At 43.1% G+C, this 12,439-nt stretch overlaps 1 protein-coding gene across 1 annotated transcript; it reads right to left on the bottom strand.

Moving 5' to 3' along the window:
* Positions 1 to 3,625: 3,625 nt before the first annotated feature.
* On the bottom strand, positions 3,626 to 7,226 carry LOC306696957 (kelch-like protein 10; the record flags this gene model as incomplete). The annotated part of the gene is made up of 5 exons (XM_079160686.1): positions 3,626 to 3,997; positions 4,155 to 4,304; positions 4,506 to 5,123; positions 5,937 to 6,420; positions 7,075 to 7,226. The coding sequence occupies 5 exons, from the start codon at positions 7,224 to 7,226 to the stop codon at positions 3,626 to 3,628; spliced, it is 1,776 nt and encodes a 591-aa protein (XP_079016812.1).
* Positions 7,227 to 12,439: the final 5,213 nt, after the last annotated feature.

Here is a 12,439-nt window from a genome sequence, read left to right as displayed (position 1 = left end):
GTCAAATGATCATTTTATCACACATTCAAACGCGCCAGTGACTGTAAATGTAACCCCCTTTGGTGCTAAAAAGTTTTCTCTGATAAAAAATATTCCAAATGGCATCCGAAGACAGGCAGGAACTGCCCGAGAGAAGAGGGCAGCTACGGTTTGACGCTGATAAGATTATAGTCTGCAAAAGATCAGTGGGTTGGACACATACACACATTAACGGACGGTCAGAGAGCCGCTGCGTGCCAACAGGCGCGCTGACAGACGATGGAGGGGGGTTCGTGCGTAATGCGCAACGTCTAAAACAACCGAATGGTGGGCACGATCATTTTTACGCATGAATCTCGCTTTCGTGTCACGCCCCGGTCTGCGTCTTAGACGGCAGATGAGATGGATAGCGAAGTGCAGGAACGTGGGGCCATTTAGAGCTAAGAGGATAACGAGCCTCTAATCCGCACACTGGACACAGATGGAGAGCATGTCTTGACGAGGAAGCAGGGGAGCTGCTCAGCCAACAGACACTACTGTGTGCGTGCGAGTGAGCGCGCGCGCGCGCGCGCGCGCGCGCGTGTGTACCACAATGACCAGAAGACAAAACAATGAATACATTAATTAACGTCCCCCAAAGCAGTTGCTGTGGTCATTAATATGTGACTACAACTGCCCGGCTGATTAAGTGCTCTGTGTTGTCTCAACATGGCACAAAGAAGCGAATTGGTTGAAGGAGAGGAGGTCTGTGAGCGCGTGTCAACTCACAACATGCACGTCACAATGTGCACGTGTGTGTGTACAGAGAGAGCAGTGTTTGCAGGAGAGCTCAGCCAAACCATCAGATGCATTCTTCTTGTCAAGGAGGTCCAAAGAAAGAGAACACTTAACAATGGACGCCCGGCGCCAGGCACTTTCCACACTGATCAAGTTCATTGTGTTAGTCAAAGTTTATAAGGGATTTGCACTTTTATCCATTACATGTGCTCCACAAATCAACTTCCAACAATGCTTAAGACAGTAAATTGCCTCGAACTTATATTTATATTATATTATATTAAAACTCCAACCAGCAGCCAGGTAACAGGCTGATTTGTGCAGCCATTTGCCATCTACTTATCTACTTAGACTTCATTTTCTGAGCCAGGCATATCTACCTTCATACAAAACAATATGTAAAATCCAGTAATTACTCAGGCCATCAATTTGCACAGAATAAATTTTAAAATCCTTTTGATCCAACATTTGTACCCCGGCTCACACAGTCCTCGTGTAGTTTTACATGTTCGGTATACTCCTTTTTTTAATCATGACCTGATTGGTACAGTAGCACAGATCATACCACTCACTCATCAAAACCCCTCTGACATTGTGTATTGTAGAGGTGGAATGGTGATCTTAGGCCATGGAAGGTGAATATAAGACAGGTCTTATATTTCCATAATATTCATGCGGGCAATATGAAATGTCTTATCAGAAAAGCTATGATTATTCATGAACAAGTCAATGGACACTTAAAATATCCTTATGTCTGCCTTATAGGCAAACAATGAATGCTAATGTGATACTTATATATGTTAAGTCTTTTTCATGATTATCTGTTTCATGGTTTTTGTCTTCCTTTATGATATGCATCTTTCAGTTAACTAAAGATAAGAAAATCACACCACCCATCAAGGACCTTCAGCACAAATACAATGCAGAGTGGCCTTGATTTCTATTCAAGTTAAGTCAGATTCAATGAGTGAGATATCATTAGAGGACAAAAGGAAGCTGGCTTTATGTAAATATAACCACATCCTAAACACTTTATTTTTCTTTTCTTTTTACATGCCATTTCAGTTATGTGACAGGAAACTAAGTTCAATAGGCTCATACAAAACCCTCTGTTATATTTCAGACAGGTCCAGGGTTGGCCGGTGGAGCTTGAGACATAAATTTGCCAAAAATGGTTTAAATTGAGTATGTTACATCTAAGTTCAGTTTCTAGTTCCTCTGTGTTCTGACAAAAGTGACATTTTAGGTAATAAGTGATCCTGTGATAGTGTGTTTTGTAACTTAAGTACCGAGTTTCAGCTAAAGGAATCCCTTTTTGGATCTAACTTTAAAAAAACTCAGTCAGATCAGCGGCGTGTATTTGACTATATACTGAGCACCACACTGAGGTGAGCTCTCAGGGATCTCGATAGTGTAACAACCGAGGCTGATCGTGACCAAAGACGAAGGTTTAGTCAGTGAGATAATGAGCAGTGTCCGCGATGATGGTCACTGTGCTGCATGAATAGATGATGGCACACGGCACTGTTCAGGAGTCTTCCTCAGAGTCTTCAGCGTCCACAGACGCGTCGTCCACACTGAAAACCGACAGGGAGTCACGGGGGAAAACGTACTCGTCCATGTTGCGGAGCCCGGACAGCACACAGCAGCTCACGGCACTGCGGGAGATATCCATGTGACAAGCCTCCGTCCACTCGTCAGTCGTTGCGTCGTAGTACTCGACGTTACTGCAGGTGGTGACGCCGTTGAAGCCGCCAACAACATAGAGCCGGTTGTTGAGCACTTTGACACCGAAGTTGCTGCGGGGAGTCAACATATGGGACACTTGTTGCCAGGTGTTGCTCTCCAGAGTATTGATCGATGAGAATAAACACTGTTGTAAAGCACTGCTTGTTCTACTTTCAGGTGGTCCAGGAAATCTATCCGTGTCCATCGGTCCAGCGACTGCTCTGTCTCCCGGGGTTCGAGCGTCTCCTTTAACTGCTCCGGCTCCTCCCACCCGTCCCAGCAGCTGACCTGGGCCTTCAGAGGAGCTTCGTCCAGCAACGAGTCGCTGCAGGGCCCACAACCCCGTCTCTGATCAGGCAGCCAATAAGAGCGCACAGCTGCTAGTATACTGTAAGTACCATGAGCAGAATACCCAGAATGCCCTTCTCCGACAAAAAGGTCTGATGTTGGAAAGTGTTTCAATACTGGTGCCCATACAAAAGCGAGAGAATAAATATTATTGATGAAAATGAACATTCTGGTGATTGTGTTATTTCATTAATTATGCGACCTACATTATTAATTGTTTGAATTTTGCGCTTTAAATCATCTTGCAGCAGCTATCTCTAAAGACAAAATGTCAAGATTGAGTAAAGCCAACACAAAAACAGCGAGAAAAAAAGAAGAAGCAATTGATTAGAGTCTTGTAGGATTACAGTAATTTAAATAACTTTGTAGAGATGTTTTCACTTTGACATCAAAGGGTCTGTTTCCTTCTGGTCACTGTCAGAAAAGTCTCATTTAATCCCCTTTGATTTGCCGGCATCTAGCGGGGAGGATGAAGATTGCAACCAGCTAAACTTTTTCAAGCTGTGCCAAGCGAGTAGGAGAAATACGGTGGCCGATGTGAAAACCTGAACGCGCAAAACAGAACAATTCGTATTTGTCGTATTAAGGCGATATTGTTGCAGTGGTGCACTCTGGATCAACCCGTGTGTGTGTCTGCAGGTGGGACACAGCACCCCCCTCACAGAACATAAAACTTAGAAGTTGCACAAACTGAAAAGTTAAAAGAAAATCTCTGGAGGAACAGCAGTTCAATGCACAATAAATATTTATTTATTTATTGTCTTGCCGGGTGGATGATGGCACACGGCACTGTTCAGGAGTCTTCCTCAGAGTCTTCAGTGTCCACAGATGCGTCGTCCACACTGAAAACCGACAGGGAGTCACGGGGGAAAACGTACTCGTCCATGTTGCGGAGCCCAGACAGCACACAGCAGCTCACGGCACTGCGGGAGATATCCATGTGACAAGCCTCCGTCCACTCGTCAGTCGTTGCGTCGTAGTACTCGACGTTACTGCAGGTGGTGACGCCGTTGAAGCCGCCAACAACATAGAGCCGATTGTTGAGCACTTCGACACCGAAGTTGCTGCGGGGAGTCAACATATGGGACACTTGCTGCCAGGTGTCGCTCTCAGGGTTGTAGACCTCTGCGCTGGATAGACGAACGGAGCCATCAAAGCCGCCAACCTTTTGGGAGGACAAGTGAAAATGAAGGGTGAGACGTTTGAATTGAGATTTAACCAAATTCTTCGCCAAAAGACAACGCTCATCTGAGTCTAAAACCAACCGCTGATCAAATCTCTACATACGTCACACAGTTAGCGTGTCACTGTTTCATACTTACTGCGTAGACATGGTCTGCATATGTAACGATGCTAATTCCACTGCGCTGGCAGGTCATTTGGCTGATCATTGTCCACTGGTCGGTCTCTGGGTTGTAAAATTCAGCCGTTTGCAGGCAGTCGTGCCCATTGAAACCGCCACAAATGTAAACCTGGGGAGAATCGGAGGACCTTTAGTCTGACACTACTCTCTGGCCAGTTACTTCAACACAGCCTCAAACAGAAACACTAATTGCGTACCTTGAACTTGAACTTATAATTTGGTTATTTTTACAACATCGCAATCTCGTTTCAAATTGTTCCCGTCACCATCGTACTGTTACTCTTGAAATGCTCTAGTTCACTTCACCCACCTTGTTGTGGAGCGTCGTACTGCTGGCGTCGCTCCTTTGCTCGTGCATCGACGCGATGAGGCTCCACTGGTTGGTCTCGGGCGTGTAGCGCTCCGCGGTGCTGAGTCGTGAGTCCCCGTCAAAACCTCCCAGGGCGTAGATGCACTCGCCCAGCACAGCGACGCTCACGTAGCATCGGCGGTGGTACATGGGTGCCGCCTCGTGCCAGGTGCGCGTGCCCACGTCGAACCTGCGCAAGCTGTTGAAATGCTCGAACCTGTTGAAGCCGCCGACGCAGTAGATGCTCCCATTGAGGACGGCGGTGCCGTGGTAGGCGCGAGGTTCCTCATGTTGGTCTGTCACCTGGATCCAGCGGTCGATGCGGATGTCGTACGACTCGATGCTGTTAGTTGGATTGACGCCGCTCCAGCCCCCAATGGCCAACAGGATGGCGTTAGGCAGGCGAGGGCGGGCGAGAGGGTTGCAGAGATGCGACAGAGAGGGTCGGAACTTCATGGTGCGACTTAGGGTTTCGATGACTGCCCCGATCATGTGCAGGCACTCCGCGTTGTTTTTCACCAGCTCATTGGACATCACGTTGAACCTCACGTAGTCCGTACTCGTCAACAGCAGTCTTACCTACACAGAGAAAGACAGGACACAATCTTTCAATTGAACTCAATGGACTGTACTCGAGTCCAGTGCCCAGACCTCTGTTGCTTTTCTATAATCATTTTAACTGTGACTAATATTCACATTTTTACACTTGAATATTCAAAACTCAAATTCCATTTTTTAACCCTTTTAGACTGGTGACATTCTATATTTTCGTTATTGTCAATACATTTCTTTAAAATCTCCAAACCAACAATGTGTTAGTCGGCCTCTCAATACTCAGGCTTTCTCTGCCTGACTGTGGCACCAAGCCCATTTGTTCCTACTAAAGACATAAATCTTTTACTCACTTTAACTCTTTAACAGCGATTTCGGCCTCCTGAACTTCGAGTGCTTTCACTCTTAACCTCTTATGGTGTGATTCAAATGAACTTGTGGTGCGTTTGCGTGTTTATTTCAGTTTTGGCCAGTGACAAAGCTGTCAATCGAACGCTGATGCGGACTTAACAACTGGTGCGGTTTGAATTTTTTGTGGGAAGCCCGATGTTGTCCTTTTAAACAAAAAGTCTTTGGAATCTCATTTTCCCATGTTGGTCCATATAGTGCTGATGATACAGGATGTGAGTCGCCCCCCAAAAAAAACTACCTGGCAGTCCATGTGACTTCTGTCTGAACACAAACTTAATGAAAGCACCCTAAACTAGACTTGGTCTTGGTTCTGACTTTAATTTGACCAAGGTGGTTTAATTGATCGTCGCTGCAATTTAGGATAACACCATCAGCCAAATGCTGAAGATGCAAGTCTAAACTAAACCTGGTGACAGAAGGTTAACATACCTTAGACAAGAGCACTGCGATGTGTGCTTCTCGCTCTTCTGGTTCGTGGTCGATCCAGCGAAGGATGGCCTCGAACGCCGCGCTCTCTTTGCTCACATTGAGGTCGTCTCTACCGAGGATGTCGGCGAGTTGCTGCACGGAGAGCTGCGGGAACTCTTCGGACGAAACCACCTCCTCAAAGTGATCAAGGATGAAGTGGTAGGCCTTGAGCCGCAGCTCGGGGGACAAGCAGGTGTCGGTGACCTGAAAGATGCCGATGCAGTTGTTTGGGCAGAGCTGCTCGCCCAGGAAGTCGCAGCAAGTTTGCACCACGCCCATGACGTTGAACTGATCAGCTGCCATCAGCAGCTCCTGCACGTTTTCCTCCGTCACGGAGACCAAGCCGGTGTACGCAAACTCAATGATGAGCTGCATCATGTCCGGAGACAGGCCGGGTATGTGGAAGACCTTTTTGTCTGGAGGTGACCAGCGACTCCAGAGAGCGCTGCGGGTCAGAATGAACACACAGCAGAGGATTGGAAACAGACTTCAGATTTTCATTCTCATCGTCTCATTGATAACAATGATAAAGTTTTTAAGTAAGCATTCACAAAATCAACATATTACACCATTTTGCATTCAAGGGAAATTGTACAATACGTAAACCGCCGGACATCATTCAGAGTGTAACTAGCAGGAACAATGTCACTGTCAAACAAATGTCACAAATATGTAATATTACATTTTGTATGCTATTTTTATATTCTTTCTGTGATCTCTCTGGAGCTGTTTCACCACCATCTACAATTCATCGAATTAACCATGTCAAGTGTGTGCAATTACTTTTTTTTTGTTGCATTAAATTAATTTAGTCACTTTTCTGAACACACAAACTACTCAATGCTACTAATCAATACAAATCTGCTTAAAAGCACATTACTTTGGACCTGAGAGAATATTGTAGCTGATACATTATATCTTCTTCTCTATGTTAAACTTGTTTTTATCACTAATGATCCATGAACGTATGTAATTCATCACATATCGGGATTAGTCTCTCAGACTTTAGATCATTAACTATTACTTTCTGCTCATTTGATGGATATACATTCACAAGCCCCCCCCCCCAATTTATATATATATTAGATCGCCAACTCACAGGAAGTACGGGCTGCATCTACACAGGATGACCCTATGGATTTCAAATGTTACGTCCTCGACTTTGATGACTGCGTCGCAAAGTTCTCCCTCCAGACGGAGATAATTAAACACTGAGCTTGACATATGTGAAGATTCGTCCCAGTCGCTCATCTTGATTTTCTGAGTATGAGAGTTTTATGGTCGATGACTTGTCTCAAGGTGTCTCAACAGGTCTTTTGAGTCAAGAGAGAGAAAGTGAACACATATCATGATGGGGTGCTAGAATTCTAGGTCCAGGATTCCATTCTAGAATGGATTCCTATGACATCACTGATGAACTGACATCCTCCAATTCAACCTGTAGACCATACGATTGACATACAAGCATAAAGTTATGCAGTATTTATTGCTGTAACTTAGTTTTCTTTTTGCGTTTTACATGTAGCCTACATCAATCTGACAGTGGTGTTTCACCAAAGTGGCAAAAACATTATAAATGTTGCTATGTTTTGCATATAATCCACACTGTAAACAGTGTTATTTAGCTTTTGACAGAAGCCATTTCACTGTATTGTGCACATTATGTTTTCTGCTAGTTTTACTACAGGTGTCCACCAGTAAAATAAGCAACTCAGTTATTTTACTGTTAGTTTACTCCTTGGTCACTTTGTTAGGTACTATATAATCTAATACAATCCACTACAACAGCTCTACCAGATATGAATGTTTAGTTTTTGTTAAAAACTTTCAGAGAGGTGTTGATTCAACTACGTGTTTATTATTGACGTTGAAGTTAGCAGTGCTGTACATGCATGCGTCTATGCATGAAGCCATTTATGCACACATCGTCGCACACTTTCGGAGTCAAACACATATTGACTGCCCAAAAATCTGCAGTAACTCCCTAGTTTTTAACCACTGCCTTACTCAAGGGCAAACACAGCAGGTAGCCTGAGTCTACCTGCTGTACCTGAGCCTAATTAGCAAGTTAGCCTTTGGTTGACTGAGTAAAGACCCCATCCAAGAGAAATATAAGCTCAGTTCATGACATTGTGCTGTGATGAAGAGAGGAAAATGTGTGCAGCAGTGAACAGTAGGAGGGAGCACTGTGTTGACAAATGGCTGCTACATACAGCGGCTTCCGATTAAACAGTATCCGTGTTCATAAAACAAAGAGGCAGTGGACTGTAATCGAAACAGATTTCACTATAAGTGGTTGTTTCACTGGCCCAGTAATTTGTCTTGAAGGCAAAACAACTCAGAGTCAGATGTAAAATTGTTTAGACAAAAAGTGAGCTGAATATTTACAGGGGAAATAAGTTTTCAAAGCCCCAAAAAGCAGAAAAACTGGAACTATAAATCACTGAATGAGGCTGATAGTCGTTCTTCAGTAACAATGACTTTCGAAAAACCCATTTTCAATTAGCTATGCTCTAAACCCAACCTGAAGTCAGCCATTTAAAATTTTGTGTGAATTTCTCGTGTTTTTTTTTGCCATTTCCAGGCCCTGTACTTTAAATTCTCCGAGGGAATTAATCAGATCAACTTCAAATGTGGTCAGTGCAATCTAAAGACCTTAGTGAATTAAAATGAACGGCGTGGACGTGGCGTGGCGGCCATTTTTACATGCTCGCCATCATACATTAAGCTGTTGTAACTCAACTGTAAATTGTCAAAACTGTCCCAAACTTGACTTGCTTGATAAGAGTCATGACTTTAGAACTTCTGCATGCCAATATTATCTCATAGTCATAGCGCCACCTATTCTTAACCATGGCCGTATGCAGGATTCTATAAATATTGCTTTGCAAACACTGAACTTATTCGAAGGGTTTGTGGGCACACCACCAGAAACAAATACTGCTCTGATCTAAATATGTGCAAAGTGAGATGTTTGGAGAGCAAAAATTGGATAACAATAGTTTTTAAATCGCTCTTGTACGTGGAGTTTTCATTAATAGCATGAATTGTTTTTGTTCGTTTTGGAACCACTTTGTAATGTAAAGTACTTTAATGCAACGTGAAGTTTGTGAAATAAAATCAAACTGAATCCAGCCTGATTCATATTATAGAGTATACTACATGCTTATTTTAAACTTATTCCTCTTTAAAAATATGTTTTTTTTCCCACATAGAATGACACATTCTGCCATTTCTCCTCAACTCTTCCCGCTTTGAGTCACTCGGAAGTGATTGTCATAGCTACCTGCACAAACAAACAGTTGGTTTTGAGACCTGTTTTTACTTTGACAATCTGTTATGTTACAAACACTGGAGCATGTTCACACACATTCGTTTTTTTGTCGATCTTTACAGGCTGACAGTTATGATTGTATTCAGAGCTACACTCAAAACATTCAAGGCTTAAGACCTGGCAAAATGACCTGGCTACGCCGCTGGTCAACACATGATTGCACAGGTGATTTATGAGGATTTATAATTCATTACATGTTTGAACATTATCAATTCCATGGCAACTGACTCCACCTGCTGATAAACATTACGCATGATCAAAAGCTCCTGAGAAGTTGCTTAATAGACCTTATAATAGGAGGTAATACAGGCAATAATGAACATTTTCCATAATGGAACTGACTGTAATGTCATGTAATCTACAATCTTTTTGGCCAATACGGCAGCTCATTTATTGGTGCCAGACAAACATCTATTAAACTGGTTCCATCTCCTGGACAAACACAAACTCACTCAGGACATTGCGAAGAGACTGAGGAGAAACAGACAAAAAGAGAAACCGATGACCTGTCAGGGGCATCCAAAGCCCAAAGCAAGCCATATATGTTCACATAAACATTGTCACACAAACAACCATTCCATCTATATGTTTGGGAATCAAGCTTACTCAAAACCAAGAGGGAACACAACGTAGGTTTCATATTAGCCTCATCCAAGTAAATGAATTGTTTGTTACTTTTTAATTAAATTAAAAACAAGCAAATAAACCAGACTGGTGGTTTAGAAAATTGTCTCTCTCAATGAGACGAACAGCAGCCTGTACTACAGAGGCATGTGGCGTGATGTGTCGGATGTTTGGAGAACTCATTTGTTCTTTCTCACCACACTACAACAATCATTAAGAATATGAAGAAAAATCGATTTCAGTCTTTATTTGAATCAGTTGTTTTGTCCTTTCACACACACTTTTGTTATATGCTGTCATACCCCTACTACAAAACACTTTAGGAAAATCAGTTTTAGGTTAACATATTTCAGACATATTTCATGTTATTACCACATTTCAAAAGTATAATAATCATAGTAGTGAATAAAAAAGAAGGAGCGTGTAAGTCGTATTTAAACAGAGATAAAAAGGATTACTCTGGTGTGAGCACCATGAAGAGCTGTTTCATGTAGTAAATGTGAACCACGTTGATAGCGGTGGTAAACAGTGTCCACTAGTGGCAGCATTTAAGTCCTACATGCACATGTGTGTGAGCAGTCAGCACATCTGGAGGTCTAGTGTTTTCAACGCTGCATTATAAATCACTGATTGTAATGTTCTCCACCTGAAATCAGACATTTGGGTTTTACACAGCCAGCTAGCGGGCAATAATGTCACACTCATTGCCAAACTGGAGACCGACGTGAAGTAAAAAGTCTATTTGACCTCATCTTAACATTTCAGAAACAACTCCCAGTGGTTCAGCTCAGCAGACGGCGTCCACTCTCACAGCTCCCGTAGCCTGATCGCCCGAGGCTCCAGCAGCACCAGAGTACACATGGTGTGGATTACTCTCTAAGCACCACTGTGGCTCCCCACAATGTTCCGTCCACCATCCAAATCCATGAATAGTGATAAAATCATCAGCAAGGGAACTTCTTACTTACTTCTTCTAAAAAAACGATGTCCTACAAGTAACGTGACTAAAGCAAGGTTATAGACCAGTTGACTTACTGGACAATCATTTTATTTTTGGTAACTTCCCATTCTAAATGTTAACGCAATGCACGTCCACATTCTTAAGGGAATCTAAAGGGTCCACCATGGGGTTAAAGGTAATCCGTTTCTCCTCCCCCTGAGCTATAACCCTAGCATTTGCAGGTGAAATTAACAAGCTGGCTGATATTATACACCTACCTGTCATAAGTAAAACAAGACTAAAGGTCTGCAGCCATGCTAGTGCCATGTCAGCAGGCTAACGTGCTCATAATGACTCATAATGCTAATGTGCTGATGTTTAGCTGGTATATGATTATCTTAGTGTAGCATGTTAACATGCTTACATTTGCTAATTGGCACTAAACACAAAAAGCTGTGGCTGATGTCATTTTGCAGTTATTTAATCATAAATCAAAATTTGGAGAAATCTAAATTTGGACCAGATAGTGGCACCAGATTCAAAGTTACGAAATCCCCAAAGTTATTTCCATTCATCCTGAGGGCTACATACGTGTGTACCAAATGTCATGGCAATCCTTCTAATGGTTGTTGAGACATGTCGTTCAAAAACACAAACGTCTAACTCCTGGTGGCACTAGATGAACACTCAGGTGATCACTAAAGTCATTAGGATTCATTGTTTGGGGAGCATGAATATCTGTTCTAAATTTCATGGCCATCCATTCAATAGTTGTAATAGATAGAGATATTTCAGTCCCACCAACATGCTTCTAGCTCAGCTAAAAACAAGCGCAGATTCTCCTCCCCTCTAAGTATCAGATTGAAACGTCTAAATGTAGAAAACAGGACACATTATCACCAATCTCCCCACTCTCCCTGTCAGTGTGGAGAGTCAGGATATTCTTCTTTTTTTTTCTGCTAATTACACCGGCAGCAGTGTCCCAAATCAGACATCCATTCCAGCTGTCAACTTCTCGCTCCCATAAGCCACACCGCAGCTGCAGTTTCAAGTTGGCTGATAATGACGGGTGAAATGACCTTTGCAATTAGCCCCGTTACATGTGAGTCAAACTGAGCCCCAAAAAATGGCTGACAGATTCAATTGCAGATCGGCCCCTGATAAGCCCTCATGCATCGTAAGAAGGAGAAATGACATCTGTTTGGTGTGTTTGCTGCTTGGAAAGGGTGTAATTGCTTGAGGATGAGGTATTTCCATGCTGTTAAGTGAGCGGGCCAGTGGAAAGGGAAGCCTCTTCTGAGTGATTAGGAGTCTAACTTCTAAAAACACAAGCGGCAGCAGACAACCGTTGTTCTGGATGACTTTACGGTTGCAGCATATTTGGAGGCTCAGATGTTTTTCGCATGTTCGGTGTAGTCAAGTGATTACAATACAATGTGGCTAACATGCACTCACACAAACATGATTTATCATGAAACACGACAACTTCAAAAAGGTGCATGGACGTGCATGTGTGTTTACACATTTACATAAAGCCCTACTGTCCACACGCGTGTGGATCTACGG

The sequence above is a fragment of the Pholis gunnellus genome (genome assembly GCF_910591455.1).
Source record: "Pholis gunnellus genome assembly, chromosome: 6".
Taxonomy (NCBI): Eukaryota; Metazoa; Chordata; class Actinopteri; order Perciformes; family Pholidae; genus Pholis; species Pholis gunnellus.
Note: the sequence above shows the minus strand (reverse complement) of the source record. Positions and strands in the feature narration are given on the sequence as shown.